This window comes from Tachypleus tridentatus, chromosome 10 (genome assembly GCF_004210375.1).
Source record: "Tachypleus tridentatus isolate NWPU-2018 chromosome 10, ASM421037v1, whole genome shotgun sequence".
NCBI classification, from domain to species: domain Eukaryota; kingdom Metazoa; phylum Arthropoda; class Merostomata; order Xiphosura; family Limulidae; genus Tachypleus; species Tachypleus tridentatus.
The window spans coordinates 75,680,848-75,701,402 of record NC_134834.1 but is presented as its reverse complement, the minus strand read 5'-3'; the positions used below and the strand labels follow the sequence as shown (position 1 = coordinate 75,701,402).

The window sequence follows — 20,555 nt, the reverse complement described above, 5'->3', positions numbered from 1 at the left end:
GTATTTGATTGTAGGTGTTCACTATTCTTCTCAGACCGAAGCACTAGTTTTAAGTTCAGTCTTAACTTGTGCATGTTACATATTTCGCATAATTCATGTGCTATTGTATAAGATTTAAGATCTTTACGGTTGTTTTGGTTTGTTTTATGGCGCAAAGCAACTAGGCTATCTGCGGCAAGACCTTACGGAGACGCGAGTTAAAATTCCAGTTAACACTTTTACGTATCTAGCGAAACGATTTGATAGTTAAAGCACTTTAAAATTTGAAGTTTGATGAACGTCGAAATAGCTTTATAAATTGTTGAAAGATTTTATATAAAACAACCAATTCTGGAATTATGCTTTTCCAAATTTTTTTAAAAGGTGTATTGATGTTATAAAAAAGAAAAACGATAGTGTGTGTTTTTATTCGAAATAATACTAATACAATACAAATTTCTGAGTTAAGCCTAATACCATTAAATATATTAATAGTATATTTTTCTTAGTTGAAAGATCGTTTATTCCCACATCTGTATTTTTTTTAATATGCTGAAATGCGTAATTTGACATTATTATTTTTTTGTTTGTGAATAAGTAGAAATCTTTATGTTACGCGACATGCAAAAATTGCCATACCTTTACCACATTGATTTGAAATATGCTTCTAATTAATATTATCACAAATCACTGAAAACAGTCCATAGGGCGTACGTTGATGCTTAATATAGTTAGCGTTTCCGAAGTGTGAATTTCAAGGTTTATGGTTCGTGTTTTGTTGGTGCAAAAATATGCTCGTTACGTCAGAACCGTAAGTGTGTTATAAGAGTGACAATCTAATCCTACTATTAAGCCATGTAAGACGATGACGGTGTGTGCTGGTTATTGGCTTCTTTCCCTCTATACGCACCATTAGTTCAAAATTGGAGAGGGTAAGATGCATATAGCCTTTAGCGCGAAATTTCTAAAGTGTAAAAAAAGAACTGCTTTCAGCACGTAAATTTACTAATGCTTAGTGAGTGTATAACGTAGAAAAACGTGTGATAATAAGATATTGACTAGACTCTCTGCTTCATTATCAACCCTAGCATAAGAAAAGATACTGACTTTACTGTGTATTCAAACATTAACCTTAGATATGTATTTGAAAATCGTGCCTTTACAAAAACAAGAGGGAATCCTCAATACCCGCGGTACTTGAAATTCTTTTAGCCAGGATTAGAGTATATTAATCAATGAGGCTTTTTATATTATTATTAGCTATATTTTTGTGCGCCAACGTTATCAAGCGTGGGGCGTTTGAAATTTATTACTCATTAGAATCTCTAGAAGTCTACATTCAAATTCAAATTCTTTCAGGCATGATCAGAATAAATTAATGTTTGAGATCTTGGGCGTGGTCAAATACATAAATCAAAAGGGGTCTGACCTCTTGTAATTAGACCTCAAATCAGTTAAGAGATACCGAAGCTATGAGCTAAAGTTTGTACTTGAAAACTCGAAGCCACTTGATGAGCCGCTGCTGAAAATCAATTATTTGAAAATTAATATATTGCAACTTGATTTGTTCTGGGTGCAAAACAAATTAATAGACATAGATATTAATATAAAGCTAGGCGGTGTACTCCATAGTCGCTTCTTTTCGTTTATAGTGAAAGCAAGCGTTTTCTTGTATCACGAGTGTAGTAATTTTTACGTAAAATGTAAATCTTTAATATATGTTAAAGGTATTTTAATAGGTTGTGTAAAAGTTAGTTTGGCGCTATTTTGTCTTCTGATTTGGTGTGTTTTGAATTTCGCGCAAAACTACGCGAAGCTATCTGCGCTAGCTGTCCCTCATTTAGCAGTGTAAGACTAGAGGGAAGGCAGCTAGTCATCACCACCCACTGCCAACTCTTGAGCTACTCTTTACCAATGAATAGTGAGATTGACCGTAACATTATAACGCCCCCATGGCTAAAATGGCGAGCATGTTTGGTGTGACGGGGATTAGAACCCTCGACGTCTTCTTTCTGATGGGTAAATGTATTATCGGTTCATGTGATCCACATGGTTAAATAGTTAATTACATCTGAAAATTGGTGTTAATGTTTTTCGTGTTAATTTTGATTCAGATTTAATGTTATAAAGAAGTAAAAAAGTTAAGAACAAACAATTAATTGTTAAAAGTGTTCTTGCTGTTTATGTATATACAAGTTTCTCATAATTGATTTTTTTTGCTAGCAAATTTCAGGAAACCGATTTCCTTCGAACTAGTTTTTCTTCAATGGGCATCCGGGTTAAGGGTGGCCAGAGTGTGGATCTGAGATTTTGTAGTTCGTGTCCCTTTACCAGCAAAATAAACTTTGTACTTCATAACCATAGGTGTGTGATATGATGACAGTCAAGTCCAACTAGGTAATTAACGCATATAGCCTTCATTTAGCTTTGCGTGAAATTCAACGAACAAACAAGCAATCAACATCATCAATTGTTTTCAGTCTTATACCATACTACGACAATTGTTTTCGTAATAACTGATAGTGGGTTTGCTTATTAACTGGTTTTCGTCTTGTTTATCTGTTCAAAATTAGAGATGGTTAACGTAGTCGATCCATGTTTAATTTTGAGCAAACTTACAAAAACCTGCCCAAGCTAGATTGTTAGCAAACACAACATAAATAGTCTAAAGTGTTTAGGTTTTTTTTTTTTTTCTATTTCTGTTGCCTCGTGAACTTCAAGGAGGTTTCATTGGTGAATGTTTTATGTTTCCTCTGTGTAAATGATCCTTGTTACAAGATCAGCGCTCCGCTAGTACAGCGGTAATTCGATGGACCTACAACGCTAAAATAAGGGGTTCGATTCCCCTCGGTGGGCTCAGCAGATAGCCTGATGTGGCTTTACTATAAGAAAAACACATACAAGATCAGATACACGATTTAGAGATGATGGAGGAACCCCAACGTAAATATTCGTTTGAAACATAAAAGCTCTGTGCCACCTGAAAAATACCTATAAAATATATCAGAGACTAGGCTAAGAATTGGTAGTGGATTTGGTGACTAGCTGCTTGCTGTGTTACGTGCAACATTTATTGCAAGAGGATCGTTGGTTTATTATGACACGTGTATCAGCTGCTGGTGGGAAAGTTTATTATAAGAACAATGATGTTCTATTCTATCATGTCTGTATTAGCTATTGGGGGGGTAGATTTATTATAAGAACAATGATGTTCTACTCTATTATGTCTGTACTAACTATTGGGGTAGGTTTATTATAAGAACAATGATGTTCTATTCTGTCTGTATTAGCTATTGGGGGGTAGGTTTATTATAAGAACAATGATGTTCTATTCTGTCTGTATTAGCTATTGGGGGTAGGTTTATTATAAGAACAATGATGTTCTATTCTATTATGTCTGTATTAGCTATTGGGGGGTAGGTTTATTATAAGAAAAGTGATATTCTCTTCCGTCGCATCTGTATTAGAATTTATAGTAAGTTTTATTATAAAAGGAGTGATTTTCTCTCGCATCTTTATCGGCTATTGGTGGAATGGTTTATTGTAAGATGATTAGTGGTCTGTTTTGTCAGATCTGTATCAATTATTGGTGGCAAGTTTAATGAAAATAAATAAGTTTAGGCTGTAATGAACAACGAAGTTAAGTATTGCTTGTCACCTTATCAAAATAGGCCATACCATAGCAGCAAAACATATCATTCCGATTATTCACAATGTACGTTGTCCCAGTGATAAATTAACGGACTTTTAATGCTAAAATATGATGTTCGATTTCCCGCAGTTGACAGAGTGCAGATGTCCTGCGGTTTAACTTTGTACAGTGAAAACATGTTTTTTGTTAAGTAGAGTAAGTCTGTTGCAGTAGAGAAGTTATATATTTAACATAAAGCAGACACAAACTTCAAACATTAATTCTATTATTTATTTATGTTTAGACAGTGATAAATATTTTTGTTTATAGAAATAAATAGTTTTTTTTTGTTTTGTTTTTACAACGCATTATTAACATTTAATAATATACTGCCGGAAAACAGTCATTTGCTCCCGTGACTTGTTAATTGAAATCAAACATACAAACGCAATGGGATATTTTGCATTCTCTAATAAACCTTAACAATTTACATTCAGAAAACTTTACGTGTTGCATACACAGTCACTGAAACTAATTGAACCATGTGAAGTTTTTGGTAATTCACTCATCATCCTAGATCATATACAATATATGTACATATGTCTGCACCAAATATGCATGAGTGAAACAATTACAAAAATTATATCTTATGACAGTGAATATAATGACTAAAAGTGAAACATGAATGATTAATCCGCATTGGTTATATAACTTGGAATTAGACATTTCAGTTATTTAACGTTTACCAAAGTTCTATCATACTTCGAAAGAGCGTTGGCACTGATAGTCATTCTGGTTCAGTAATTTGGTCTTTTAAGATAATTTGAATTTTTGTATTACCTCGTATAATACGAATTTTGCTTAGACGAAGTCAATTAACGACTAGCAGTGAACAAGTATTGTATTTCAAACATTTGCCATCTGTGACTTGGAAGAAGGATCATCCAGACTTGATAGACCAAAGTTGAACACGTTTGACGGGAAACCCCTATCATTTTTTAAGCCTTTTCGAAACTCTCCAGCGGAATTTAGTGGTCTAGCACCAATGGATATCATGTGACTGCTCATTTCATCGGAAGATTCTGGACTGGTCCTGCCCTTTGGTGAAGACAGATCTTGATAAAGCAACAAAATATATAATTTATATTATATTAATATATTTATGAGATTCGGTTGTTGCTTTCCAAAAATAAAGAAAACTACCAAAATAAAAAGGAACAATATTCAATACGATAGGTAAAAGATAAGACTTTTAAAGCAACCGATGCTAAGTAGTAGATTACAGTTTATACAGAATTTCCTAACAGTTTATCTCTTTTAGAGATATATACTATTGTATTCAAATGTCATATTTCAGGGAACTTCAAAGGATTATGTCTGTACGAAAATGAATGTTCAACAACATATTGCCAAGCATATATTTTGGTACAATGCATTGTTGTGACTTCTTTCTACATGAATAAAAGCTGCTACAGTGCTGGACTCTTTACGCGTGTAGTGTTTGTTTTTGAATTTCGCGCAAAACTATACGAGGGCTATCTGTGCTACTCGTCCCTAATTTAGCAGTATAAGACTAGAGGGAAGGCAACCAGTCATTACCACCCATCGCCAACTCTTTTACCCAAGAATAGTGGGATTGACCGTAACTTTATAACGCCCCCATGGCTAAAAGGGTGAGCATATTTGGTATGACTGGGATTCTAACCCACAATCCTCAGGTTACGAGTCGAGTGCCTTAACCAACTGGCTGTGCTGGGTCCGTGTATAGTGACTTACAAATGAACAGCTATTAGCACTAAACATTCCTATTAAGAAAATAATGTTAATTGTAATAACCACTAGTAACTATCTGTTTTCTATGTCTATTTACCTTTAGAATACTGTTATAGCCTCAAGAGTTCTACATAGTAGAAAATTGCAAAAAAATATATACACTTCTGTTACCCAGCTTCTGCCCAAATAATGATAGTTCTTATTGAGAAGTTGGATTGCCTGCCGAAATAAAATAATATTTGAGCATTATTTAAAATATATTTTATTTATTTATAAATAATTGTTTGTTTGTTTTTTGAAGTTCGCACAAAGCTACTCGAGGGCTATCTGTGCTAGCCGTCCCTAATTTAGCAGTATAATACTAGAGAGGAGGCAGCTAGTCACTACCGCCCACCGCCAGCTCTTGGGCGACTCTTTTACCAACGACTAATGGGATTTACCATTACATTATAACGCCCCCACGGCTGAAAGGGCGAACATGTTTGGTGCGACCGGGATTCGAAATCGAACCCGCGACCCTCAGATTACGAGTCGAACGCCTTAACCCACCTGGCCATGCCGGGCCATTTATAAGTATTACATTGAATGGTATTGGGCAATTAAGATACAAAGAAAATACAATGTGATTGTGAGCATATACAAAGTACCGTCTTTTTTGGTGTATAAGTCGCACTGTTTTTTTTTAAAAAAAAGGTCTCACCCCCTACCCTCCTGCGTTCTGTACACCGAAGGTCAAAAATGGTATGCCTCCCTAGGCATACCGTGCCTTGTACAGCAAGGACTAGAAACTAGCGTGATCACCCTTTACACTTCCCTTGGTCTGTTTTCTTTCTCTCATAGGCTAAAGAAAATGGATTATTATGGGAATAGCAAGAGACATTGTTCCGTTAGGGGGACCTTTCTTTAACTTAAATTTGACATTGTACCAATAATACTAGAGTTATATCCATAAAGAACACAATACAAACATATAAGTTTGGAAAGCAATAGTAATTGTGAGCACAAAACTCTATATGAGCAGCTAACGCGAGCTCAAAATATGAAAAGAGTTTATATACCAAGATGGCTGCCAAGCGAAGCTCGCTGGCATCACCCGTCAACACTGAGTGAAATGGGGGCGCGCGCTCTAGTATATATCTCTGTGGCTTCAGGTCTGAGCGAACATAAACAAACTTACGCTGCCTCCTTTCTTACATCCTCTTTGGATGATGCCATCTTTTGGCTAATGATGTAATATGAAGCATTTAGAATACAAAGGGCAAACCATAGCAACCAGAAGGTGAGCGTGCTGATTGGCGGAAATTAGGGTGGGAGGCACATCACAACCTCTCATTGGCTCGGCGGGTTCATCCTTTGTATTGTGAAAAGCTGGGGACACACTAAGCCTGAGGTGACTAAAAATCATTGTTTTAGGGAATATAAAAAAAATATCAAGTGGAACACCATGTCAAAGTAAAATCGACATTGCTGCAATACACAATTTAAGCTAGATGTTATAAAATATGCAAAGAAACATGTTTATACAGCAGCTGAAAAAGGTTTTGGGCTACCACCAACTGATAAAAATGATTGGTACTTGGCTTAAACAAGATCATTTACAGTCAGCTTGGAGCAGTAAATACAAATTCAGAGGTAAGAAAGTGAAATGTCCAGACACTGAATAAGAATTGTATTCTTGGGTAACAGAATAGAGAAGTCAAGACACTGAAAAAAAAAGATAATTTTCAAAGGAGAACAGATAGTTCAGGAAAAAAATTATGATAATTTTGCTGGTCACACATCTTGGTGTTACAGATTCATGAAACGTAAATCCTAGTAATGCGAATAAGAACCAAAATAGCACAGAGGATGCCAGAAGAGTTTGAAAATAAGATGTCAGAATTTCATACATATGTAATCAACACATTTTAGCTGTCTCAAATTGGATAAGGTATCACTAACTGTTGATGTTCCAAGTATAAAAACAAGTGACCATGAGAAAACCCATTACACAGTAGTATTATCATGCCATGCCGATGGCTCAAAGCTTCCACCGATACTGATACTTAAAAGAAAGACCTTGCCAAAAGAAAAGTTGCGAAGTGGCATTCTTGTTCATGTCCATCCAAAGGAATGGATGAAGATGGGATGAAGTTGTAGCTAGAAAAAGTGTGGGCTGAATGTCCAGATGGATTACTGAAAGCCTTGGCTTTGCTTGTATGGGATTCTTTTAGAACACATAAGACTGATGCAGTTAAGAAAAAATTGCCCAAATGAATACCCAACTGGCTGTCATACCTGGTAGGCTAACAAGCCAATTACAGCCACTGGATGTATCTACCAGTAAGTGCTTCAACTGGCAGAAGGAAGAGACTAAGCATTTCAATTGTGTGTGAGCGGGTGAAAAGCTCATGGATCAGTTAGGACTGAAATTGTAATAAAGGCATTTAAGAAATGTGGCATAAGCAGTCCTCTTAATGGTAATGAAGATGGCATCCTGTTTGAGGAAAGTGATGACTCAGGTGAGAGTGAATTTTCAGAACTTGATTTCAGTGAATGCAGTGATGCACAAGATTTTAAAGGTTTTTATAATGAATGAATAATGTATATGCATTTAATATATGGAACAACCTTGTTTTATTTCCTTTTTAATACTGCTTTTAAAGACTTTGATGGGGTTTATGGCGAGTAAGCAGTTGTTTTTGTTTGTTGTTGTTTCCTTAGTGTTTAAAAGTACCAAACCTTTTTTCTTCCCCAAAGTGTGGAAACTATAATAAAGGTATTTAAAAAATGTGATGTGAACAATTGCCTTAATGGCACGAAAGATGATGTGGTTTGAGGACAAATGAGAGTGAACTTTCAGAACTTGTTTTCAGTGATGCAAAATGAAATTTTGAAAGTTTTCGTGATGAATAAACAATGTTTTAATGTACATGTATGAAACAACCATATTTTATTTTACCATGGACACTACTTTTGAAGTATTCTAAAAATAATAAAAGATTATTCTGATGTTGAATAAATAAATAAATGATAACTGTGAAAAATAGTTTTTGTCCTGAAGATAGCCTTGAAAATAGAGGTGCGTCTTACACACCGAAAAATACCGCAGATTATGTGACACGTACTTGGCCTAAAACTATTTACACGTGATTTTAAAAGTATTTGCGGAACAACAATGAGATATGAAGAAATATAGACCTAAAGATATATCATAATAAATATGTGAAACACAATTACGGGGCTTGTAGACCTGAAATATAATATCATAAATAATATTTGCAATTTGATTAAGTAAAAATTAATTCATCTCGTTTTCATATCAATATTCTTAACCCTTACTTTGTAAACAAGTATGTGGTTCCTCGCTGTTTTCCCTACGAAGAGTTGACATCTTCTGGGTTTCTCGAGAACGACGTTTTGTAAGACAAGAATTCTTACACATGCAACAAGCCATTAGGAATGATAGGATCAAGGAAACTCCTGCTGCACAGCCGATGATTAATTCCATTTTCGAACATCCTGTAAGAAAAATTTAAAAAATGAAGTTACTATAAGCAGCCTATAATAATTTTGTACCCTAAGGTTAAAAGAAAACGCCAACAGTAGAATAAAAAAAAGTTTGATAGTTTTACTACCGATTTCGAAATATTTTATTACATCATTAAAATAAAAACATAAAGATAACGACTACCGACTAATAATGATTATACATATGTTAATAAAAAGTATTCATTCTTTCGATTATTGTAAGCGTAAGTTTACACCATGAGCTCCATTTACTGTGCCTCCTGCAGAGACGGAATCTCAAATATAATACTGAAATAAACGAAAAGAATGTGCAGTGTGATTGGAAGTGTTAACAAAATTGTCTGACCTTTGTTTTGTTTTGGAATTTCGCACAAAGCTACTCGAGGGCTATCTGTGCTAGCCGTCCCTAATTTAGCAGTGTAAGACTAGAGGGAAGGCAGCTAGTCATCACCACCCACCGCCAACTCTTGGGCTACTCTTTTACCAACGAATAGTGGGATTGACCGTCACATTATACACCCCTACGGCTGGGAGGGCGAGCATGTTTAGCGCGACGCGGGCGCGAACCCACGACCCTCGGATTACGAGTCGCACGCCTTACGCGCTTGGCCATGCCAGGCCCTAAATGAAATACAAAAGGTCAAATTAAAATAAGAAATACTGAAATGTAATAATAGTTGCGTCATTTCACCTGACCGACCTGGATTTTTCTGTAAGTTCGTTTTTAGAGGTGGTATAACATCATGAGTGTCCACTATTATGTCTTTACTGACCGACTCTCCGTCTTTAGACTCACTGTAACACTTAACCTGCAATTAAATCAGTAATAAAATACTATGAAGAATGAAATTAAGTTTTGAATGTAGAAAGATGAAAAATAATTACTTATCATAAAGCACTTGTAAGCCAGAATCATTATTTGTATTAACTGTATAGTCCTATTGCACATTATTTGCAAATAATAGCCAAAAATTTAAAAATCTAAAATTATAATCCAGTTTACAACATGAGAATAACATTCAACTACTTTGACACTTTTTTACTTAAAAATATTTTATTTTCGGAAACGCTGTTTTTGTATGTTTGAATAAACCACTTAATTTACATTTAGTATTAATGAATGACTATACCGATCTTAATATTTGTAATGATTTCTTCAATCATTTTAACATATAACTAACCTGTACAGAATATAACGCCTCTGGCCACAGGGTTAGCTTGACAACGTTTTCGGCTGTGTACAAGTGTCCAGTAATCTCCACTGAACCATCTAGAACTTTCCATGTGACTTCGTACTTGGTAGCGCCTATTTGCCGAAGAGCTGGCCACGTGACGATAGCTTCAACACCAAGGAGGTTAGGATTGTAATCTATGGAAAGTAAGGTAGGGCTCCATGTATTGACGCCTTCTTCGTTTGCTTTTAAAATAGAGCGTGTTGACTTCAAAGTAGTATCTGCTTCGTCTCTAGCTTTAAGCTTCTTGTGGTTTGAAAAGTGTGGAATTAGTTGCTCTGAGAGAACCCCATTCGACGTAATGGCAATAATCTTAACTTCAGAAACTTGACTGAACCAGCCGGTTTTGATTTGTGTTGTCGTTTTTACAGTCTAGACGAAAGAAGAGTTTAATATATTTGAAATTACAGATGACCTAATACGTATTTTGAATATGTTATTCTCAATTTATGAAGTCCCATCTAATGCTGAACCAGCTCATTTTTGTTGAGAACTTAAAAACATCCGTATTACCCTGAGGGTTTTAAAGTAATGTTTTCTTGTGATGACGAGAAACCCACTTGTTAAGAAATTTATATGCAAAAACGGCTCGTTTGGGCTGAGAAAACACTTTACATAGAAGAGCGAACAACGTTTCGACCTTCTTCGGTCATCGTCAGGTTCACAAAGAAAGAATGTAGAAAAGAACAACTAACCCCTAATTTTGTAAAGGTAAAACTTTCAAAAAATTTTAATACATACACAAACATTATTCAAAATTTACAGAAAAAACTACTGAAAGCCATGTTGAACACAAAATATAAAGAACTACATGACTTACAAAAACAAAAAATGAATCTAGACCATCAACTGGCATGCTGCATTAAACCAGAGATTTACGGACTTATACAACGAAACATAAACCAAATCAATACTAAAAACGACAGAGACAAAAGATCTGCCACAACAAAAAACTAGAAAAACTAAGATGCAAACAACAGAAAAGACACCAAAACGACAAACCGTTGACTAACCTCATAATTAACAGATCCGACCGTCAATTAAACACAGACGAGATACATCTACTTAACAAAGGACTCAACTTCGCTATAGCACCTAGGCACATTCCAACCATAGAAATCAAAACATGTTTAGAAGACCTAGCCAGGAGACTTGTGATACTTTCTACAGAGAACAAAAACAAGGAAACAACCAAAACAACCAACAGAAGAAGACAACTTAGATAATTTTATTGACATCCAACAGCCAACCTTCCCAGGTAAAATTACAAATTTATATTTTCCAGAAACACCTAAAAACAACATCTTAAACGATTTTTTCAAAGAATTTTCTCACAAAACCATCAACATAATTTCACAAAACAGAAAACTGAAAAACAACCTTACAAAAATAGACATTAATTGCATAAAAACCTAAAACAAGACAAAAACATAAAATTCTAAAAGCAGATAAAGGTAACGCTATAGTCATAATGAACACGAATGAATACATCCAAAATGAATAACATCCTATCAGACACGAACAAATTTAAACCTATACACACAAATCCAACAAAGACACACGAGACGCAACTGAACAAATTACTACTACAAATGAAAAAAGCCAACACAATTTCACAAACACTTTATTCCTACCTACGTAAAACCGACTCACGCACACCACAAATATACGGCATCCCCAAACCTCATAAACCAGATTGTCCATTACGACCAATAATGTCCACATATGAATCGTTTAATTACAACCTTGGTAAATACATAGCATGGGCATTCTCCAAATATGTAACATCAGCCAGCTCATTTATCAAAGACTCTTTTAATTTCAAGTCTAATCTAAATCAACTTAATCATAAAGCCTTAATGGCCAGTTTCGATGTTATATCCCTCTTTACAGAAGTTCCAACCACTGAAGCCTGCAAGATAGCCTTAGAACTCTATATCCGAGACCCTAACCCAACTATAGAAATTCCCAGTAACCAGTTAGCAACCCTCATAGAATTCACCACGATAAAGACAAACTTCATGTTCAACAACCAAAACTATATACAAACAAACGGCCTAAGCATGGGCAACCCAGTATCACCAGTTCTAGCCAATATTTTTATGACACAAGTTGAAACACAAGCAATTAACACAGCATTACATCCACCACTATACTGGTATAGATATGTAGATGACACGGTTGCGGGATTCAAATCTACAGAACACATACTTAATTTTTCAATCACATTAACTCTATACATCCCAACATCAACTTCACATGTGAACAGGAAGAAAACAATCAAATATCATTTCTTAACCTCAAAATTACAAGAACTGATACACAATTTCAAACAGAAATCCACCGAAAAAAAATCACCCATACTGGACTATACATTCCTTGGGACTCAGCACATGAAACAAAACAAAAACTCAACATACTAAGAAACCAAATAAACACAGCCATAAAACTATGCTCACCAGATAAAATTAACGATGAATTAGACAAAATAAAACAATACTTCATCAACATCAATAAGTTTCCTCCACAAACCGTAGAAAACATTATACGCACACACCTAGACAGAAAGCAAAATCAACCAACTAAAGTAAATACAGCTCACGAATCAAAAACCACGAAACCATATACTGCTGTATACCATATATTCCCGACATCAGCAAACAAATAACCAACATTTGGCAAAAATTAGTAACAAAATATGACATTCCAATTAATACCAAATTTATTCAAAAACCCGGCACAAAACTGAGGTCTATACTATGTAAAAACTACACTGACAAACACCACACCAACATTATTTATAAAATACAATGTGATAACTGCCACGACTTCTATATTGGAGAAACAAGTAGAAAAATGGAAACCAGATTCAAAGAACATAAAAAGTCACCTTCACACGTTTTCGAACACTGCAAGTCAAATAAACACAACATAACCATAGAAAACACTCAAATACTAAATAAAGAAACAAACGTAAAATTAAAGAAGCCTTACTTATACAACAACTTAAACCCAAAATAAACCAATATAAAGGAACGCCTTTATACCTATATTAATATAATAAATAAAATTATATATTCAAACATCTAATACCGCCCTCTACATTTCGACACACAGTTACACAACCCCTTTCAAACATGTGGTCAGCTTCCGGTCAGTTACCTCTTTCTTTGTGAACCTGACGATGACCGAAGAAGGTCGAAACGTTGTTCGCTCTTCTATGTAAAGTGTTTTCTCAGCCCAAACGAGCCGTTTTTGCATATAATGTTTTCTTGTTTTTACATAGTACAAACCTACACTACACTCTTTCACCGTGAGAAATCGAACCCCAGATTTTAGCGTTGTAATTTAAAGTATTATTCAAAATATGAAAAGGTTCAATAATCCTTCCTGACGAAAAATCTTGTTAAAAACTTACTTTTTCGGAAAGATATTATGTATAAAACTGGAGTCAAACGTGTAAATTAGATACGGATTAAAACGAACGATTCATTCCTTTACTTTCTGTTTGTGTGACTTAAAAAAAAAAGATAAAGAACATAGGCAAGTTAGTTACAGCCCAGCTTATTTCTTTGTTATAAAAACATAATAAGTGTTGTTTAGTTTTATAAACATTTTCTTCCTGAATAAGAAATAACTAATCATTAATATATCCAAACAAATTAGACTACACATTTTAAATATTTGATAAATACACAGAAAAAAAACTTTATATAGATGTCGCCTTGCATACAATTACAAAGATTTCTTTCACACCTGATGCACCACTTCCCAGCTTTTTCTTAGATTTTCTCTCATCATCATAACATATATGATATGTCCTGGGTTGTACGGTTTCAAAGAAACTGGAGCAGACCAAGTGAAGTTTATATAGTCAGTTTTAGGTTCCATCTTAACGCGAACTGTATGCGGAAAGGACCATCTTTGGGCTGAGGGTGACACGAAGTTATCTGGGATAGGGACATAAACTTGTTATTACAGAAATTGCATGCAAATGTTTTTATCTTTATTGCTTTTTGTGAATCAAAAGTTGCAATATGTAAGCCTGTTTTTATATTACCTTTATCAAAGTGCATTTTGCCCATTATGAATATCTCTCCGAGTTCCGAAACAAAAACCAATCTACGTCAAGCTTGTAACCTTTTACTGAAATCAATACTATTGTTGAAATAGTGCACTTAACTCGAAAAGCGTTTTTCCAAGTGTTTCAGATTTTGAAACACCTCATAAAGTGCTTATATATAAATGCATATTTTAAAACTGCATTGTTATTTAATTTTATAAACAAACAACAGTTTTATCGTTATCTCTGATTCTAAAAATCGTTAATACAGAGAAACAAACAATAAAATGCTTACGGTTACTTCCTTCAAGATGAAATTCACAAGCTTTCTGACAGCCTAGAAACTAGAAAAAATAAGCACAATTCTATAAAAACGTCAAAAATGATAACTTACTTAATTTTAGGAAACTGCAGACTTACGATTCGTTTGTTTTTTGTTGTTGTTTTTTTCCTATAGCAAAGCCACCTCGAGCTATTTACTGTATCCATCAAAGGGAATCAAACCTGTGATTTTAGCGTTGTAAATCTGTAGACTCTGTCGTTCTAATGACAGACATCATTCATTTATCGTTGATTATTTGTTATATTCGTTTGTTTTTGTAGAGTAATATTTCGCACGTTTTTCTTTGAAGCAACATGAACTGTCGTTGTGCCGAACTAGATCCTCTTCGGGATCTGAGATGATCAGGTTTAATGCTTCCACCTTGTTGCAATAGTATTTTAGTAGAATTGTTCAAAGCTGAGCATTCTATAAATGATCATTTATTACAAAAACTCTATCAGGACCATGTCCATTTATGCGCAACGTTTAGCATTTGCACTGGTATACACTTTGCTTCATTTAGTGTATTATCAGTCTCACATATCACAAACAGTCCTATATAATCTGTTGTTTATTCATTTTGTAATGTATATGGTATATATTTACATAAATGCTCGTTTCAATGTATAACGGCCTGGTATGGCCAGGTGGTTAAGGCACTCGACTCGTAATCCGAGAGTCGTGGGTTCGAATCCCCATCACAATAAACATGCTCGCCCTTTCAGTCGTGGGGGCGTTATAATTTTACGGTTAATCCCACTATTCTTTGGTAAAAAGTATCCCAAGAGTTGGCGGTGGGTAGTGATGACTAGTCTTACACTGCTAAATTAAGGACGGCTAGCGCAACTAGCCCTCGTGTAGCTTTGCGCGAAATACAAACCAAACCAATACATAACATGTATACTACACAAATGATATGGTAAGTCTAGTAGAAGGTTGCTGACTCCTATACTTATAGTAAGTATTTAGGGGTGAGAGATATTTAGGCTCATGTCCATCATGGATTATATAGCAATCAAGTGAGCGTAATAATTCATTTTTATGCAATTTATCCGCGTAAGTGTATGATCCGTTTACAAGTCTGTCACCACCCAACACCAACTCTTGGACTACTCTTTACCAACAAATAGTGAGATCGACCTTTAAATCATAACGTCCCCAGGACAAACAAGTTCGATGACGTGATCTGAATGCACGCCCACAAATAGATTGAGAGTCAGCGCCCTGACCACCAGGTCTACCGCTCAAGAAGATTGATATTACTTTGTACCTTTCACCAACCACTAACACAGCTTTTAGTAATTTAATAACCTTTAATAACATTCCCTGTTTCTCATATAGTTTATTTTACTTAGACGAACATGTTTCTTAAATAAGTCTTTACAGGGTAAATCAAAACTGAGTCAGTATTCGGTTTTATAGCAATATTACTGCATGAAACGGGTTAAATATAAACTCAGATCTAAAATAATACATCTAAATTAGATATTCTCATATTGTTTCTTTTACTAGACTTTTAACACATATTTTCCTATAACTCAGAGCACATTTTAAACAGGAAGGCTATGGTGTTTAGAATAGCGTCGACTCAACATGGCCGTTCGAACAACGAATTATCTGTAATTACGTTTAGAACTTTCAAGTAAGTTTAAACCCCCTCCTATTTCCCCTCTCGGTACCCCATTCTCTCCCTCCTTTCTTTCACCTGTATAATTTAACATTCTTCCTCTCCGTTATTTATCGATTACTGTGCGTAAGGTTAATTGCAGGGTTGGTACCAAAGGCACCACATCATAAAATTTAAACTTAACCTTGAAATTAAAACGCTGGCTTTGTTCCGTTTTTTTTCTACACAAATTGTGTTCTGTAAGTAATTATAACTGCTTGTAATCACATTATTTATATTCTCTGGCCAACTTAATACAGTAAAATGACAAAAAAAAAACTGATAGGTACATAAATATATACAGGGATAACATCGACAAATATAGAATTTCTACAAAAAATAAAATTAAAACACACAAAACATCATCTAACTGTTCTACGTGTTATTAAAATACTTACACAAATATCAGAGACACCGCACATCGAACCCCAAACATCAAAATTTCTGTGTAGCAATTCACATGTTTCCCAACACTAAAGAGAAAACAACAACTTTTAACGTTATTATAAACATTTAATGTTATAAGTATCTCGGTAATTTTCACAAATAGTTCATAATGATACCAATAATGCTCTACTGGCACATATCCGGATAATTTACTTATCTTACTGTTTCAGTCAATAATTATGATAAAATTACAATTTTTTATCGCTCAGTTATTTTCTTTGGAAATAACTTGATAAACTTTACGAAGCAACTAATATATTAGTATTAGTATTAAATCTACACTGATATACTTACTAAGACGCGAATTCCCTGTATATAAATACGTTTTATTTCAGAACATCTTTAAATATTCATAAAATATTATTTCACCTGTTCAGGAAGAAGTGTAAACACAATCTGGCTTCGTTTTGAGCAATTTACACAGACAAAATATTCTAACATCTACACCTTAATAATAATTTGTGATATAACAGAGCGTTGAAAGCCAGCAGTTCTTATTGGAACAACTTGTTTTGTTTGACACTTTTATTATTTCTCTTGTTACCGTCTACACATTTCTCATATTGAGATTTAGTGCAACAGCGTAAGTTTATAATTTTTTCTTATGTTATTACCTGGAATATCTATATACAACACATTCGTTTAATCTCAGATATCATTACATGGGATATAAGTATATAACAACTTCGCTTCACCTCAGATATCGTTACATGGAATTTAAATGCATAAAAACTTCGTTTAACCTCAGATATCGTTACATGGGATATAAGTGTATAACAACTTTGCTTAACCTCAGATATCGTTACATGGGATATAAGTGTATAACAACTTTGCTTAACCTCAGATATCGTTACATGGGATATAAGTGTATAACAACTTCGCTTAACCTCAGATATCGTTACATGGGATATAAGTGTATAACAACTTCGCTTAACCTCAGATATCGTTACATGGGATATAAGTGTATTAAAACTTTGCTTAATCTCAGATATCGTTATATGGGATATAAGTATGTAACAACTTCGCTTAACCTCAGATATCGTTATATGGGATATAAGTATATAACAACTTTGCTTAACCTCTGATATCGTTATATGGGATATAAGTATATAACAACTTCGCTTAACCTCAGATATCGTTACATGGGATATAAGTGTATTAAAACTTTGCTTAATCTCAGATATCGTTATATGGGATATAAGTATATAACAACTTCGCTTAACCTCAGATATCGTTATATGGGATATAAGTATATAACAACTTTGCTTAACCTCATATATCGTTATATGGGATATAAGTATATAACAACTTCGCTTAACCTCAGATATCGTTACATGGGATATAAGTATATAACAACTTCGCTTAACCTCAGATATCGTTATATGGGATATAAGTGTATAACAACTTTGCTTAACCTCAGATATCGTTATATGGGATATAAATATATAACAACTTTGCTTAACCTCAGATATCGTTATATGGGATATAAGTGTATAACAACTTCGCTTAACCTCAGATATCGTTACATGGGATATAAGTATATAACAACTTCGCTTAACCTCAGATATCGTTATATGGGATATAAGTGTATAACAACTTTGCTTAACCTCAGATATCGTTATATGGGATATAAGTGTATAACAACTTCGCTTAACCTCAGATATCGTTACATGGGATATAAGTGTATAACAACTTTGCTTAATCCCTCACGTTATTATGTAGAACACAAATATACAACAGGTTCGTTTAATTCAGCATGTTATTACATGGAACACAGATGTATAACTTGATCCCACATGCTACGACACTTATGACACCTTTGCTCAGTCTCTTGTGTTATTTCATGAAATATGGGTGTATTAAAACTTCACTCAATACCGAATATTATTATTTGAAACACAAATAACAAATGTTGAAAAAGAATTTTCACTGGAGGATATGAAAATAATTTCAACCAGATGCATTACACAAGAAAGTTGAGTTCGAAACAAAATATTGTGCTTCAAAAACCTAAATAATTAAATACAAATCAAAATGCAATGTACACATACACACACGTATATAAAACGTACAGGAAATGTACGTCGAAACTGAGGCGCCAATAATTTATTTCCTTACGAAACATTGGTACGAAATACGTAACATTCATTGTGGAGTTATTTTTATTACACGCAATTTGTTAACAACATTAAACACTCCACGAGGTGTATTAAGATTTTTATATATATAATTTTTTCAGTTTAGGAAAAAACTACAACAATCAACATTAACTAGTGCGATTAAGCATTCTTCCGTGTAAGTTGTATAAACACAATATTGTAATAATTATATAAACATGAAACTTTTGAATACTACTAATGTTTAACTTTTGGTACAAGTACGCACGTGCTTACCATTTTGCAGTCTGGTGTTTCATTGTGGGATTTTTGTGGCTCTTCTCTTTGATCAAACTAAAGGAAATTAAATATATTTAAATTTTAGCATAAACCAAAGGTTGCTGAAGGAATATTTATATTATATTTTTATTACATATCGTCATGATTGTTTAACTTAGTCGAAGTATCAACTATGACCGCTTGCCGTAAAAATAATTTTAATATTTCATCTAAATAAACATTACTGAATTATTTAGTTATTAGCCTTCTAACATGTGTTTTTCACGCCTGACAATACGTTAACATATGAATGATATTGTTTTCAATGTATAGTAACACGTTTTTAGATACTTTTTATGTACGCTCAGTATATGAATTCATACGTAATTAACCATCTCGAAAAATTTACGTATTATTATTACGATGAAATGTTAAACCTATTAAAGCGAAAGTTTATTTGAAAAAGAGGGAGAGAAAAACTCAACAAAAGATCAGGCTTTAAGTACAGTAATAAGTTTATTTGAAAAAACTTCATTCAGAGAGAAAAAATCTTTGCCCCTTATTTAAACATACCGTTCTCATCATGTTACATTGTTATGTACATATTATAAAAGTTTGAGAATGTATTAATATCAAACTGGTCGCATACCTGGTCGAGACAGTTGGCTTGACACTGTACAGTTTTTATTTGGGTTTTAAGCGTGATGGAACTAGGAGAGGTCGCTTCGATAAATTGAAGACTCAGTAATAGCACTGCAGGTAAGACATCAGAAGACACAAACATGTTGATTTTTCACAGAATACCGCTCAGAAAAACAAACTAAAACAAAATGTACGTGCTGCGGCCAGTTAACGAAAACGTTGGATTACTTTTGAAGCTTTCTGAATGAGATAACTGAGCAGACTCAAACTTTCGTTCAATCTCCTTTGAACTTGTAAGCATTGCGACTCCAGCCTGTCTTTTAAATCAAAACCGCTTCGATAACTTATTTCCTTTTCAACTGGTACCAGTGGCCTAATGACGCAGACAACCACTAATATTCCTTTGGACAATGTCCGACAATCCGCCCACTAGGGTGATTTCCCCTCCCTTTGTAACAGTACACTAGAGAATGCGTACGCAGGTGCCACGCCGCCACACTATTCATCAAGTGAGTAACGATCTGTGTGACAGATGAGTTACGGGGAATCAGGTTTCATTTTCCGTTTCTAACGACATAGATGATCATTTCCCTGCTTACCGTAAAGAACTCCCGCGAGAGGGAGCTAAAAGATGCACGCAGCTTCTGACGTCCTAGAAAGCACAACAGTGGGAGTTCGCTAGCGAGGTACTAGCATCACCTGAATACGAGGTCAGCAGAAATTATACTGAAAAAGGCCTGGGGATACGGTAAAATTTGGCGTCAATGCTTTATACATAAAAGCAAGTTTTCCGCCAGCCACCTGGTGACGCCTGTGGATGTTCAATACCTTGAAAGCTTACTTCAAAAAATAATTTTTTTGGGGGGCCGTTTCTAAAGTTATTTCTTTAAGATGTCTACAAGTATAAATAAACAA

At 34.4% G+C, this 20,555-nt stretch overlaps 1 protein-coding gene across 3 annotated transcripts; it reads right to left on the bottom strand.

The window, feature by feature from the left end:
* Positions 1–3,905: 3,905 nt before the first annotated feature.
* On the bottom strand, positions 3,906–20,313 carry LOC143229606 (uncharacterized). 3 transcript variants are annotated; one of them, XM_076462170.1, is made up of 9 exons: positions 19,648–20,312; positions 19,017–19,073; positions 16,575–16,649; positions 14,484–14,532; positions 13,882–14,075; positions 10,075–10,497; positions 9,585–9,702; positions 8,705–8,884; positions 3,906–4,725 (listed from the first exon to the last, which is right to left on the bottom strand). In XM_076462170.1, exons 1-9 carry the CDS (start codon positions 19,780–19,782, stop codon positions 4,517–4,519), a joined length of 1,440 nt encoding a protein of 479 aa, XP_076318285.1. In that variant the 5' UTR covers positions 19,783–20,312; the 3' UTR covers positions 3,906–4,516. The 3 variants fall into 3 exon arrangements, with proteins under 3 accessions (XP_076318285.1, XP_076318286.1, XP_076318287.1); XM_076462171.1 differs by having other exon boundaries at positions 9,594–9,702; XM_076462172.1 differs by having other exon boundaries at positions 4,533–4,708; positions 19,648–20,313.
* Positions 20,314–20,555: the final 242 nt, after the last annotated feature.

Coding starts and splice junctions, on each gene's coding strand:
- LOC143229606 (XM_076462170.1), bottom strand. CDS start 19,782: ATGTTTGTGTCTTCTGATGTCTTACCTGCAGTGCTATTACTGAGTCTT. Junction 14,533..16,574: donor GCGGTGTCTCTGATATTTGT/GTAAGTATTTTA, acceptor TATTTTTTCTAG/TTTCTAGGCTGTCAGAAAGC. Junction 10,498..13,881: donor GCTGGGAAGTGGTGCATCAG/GTGTGAAAGAAA, acceptor TCTTTCGTCTAG/ACTGTAAAAACGACAACACA.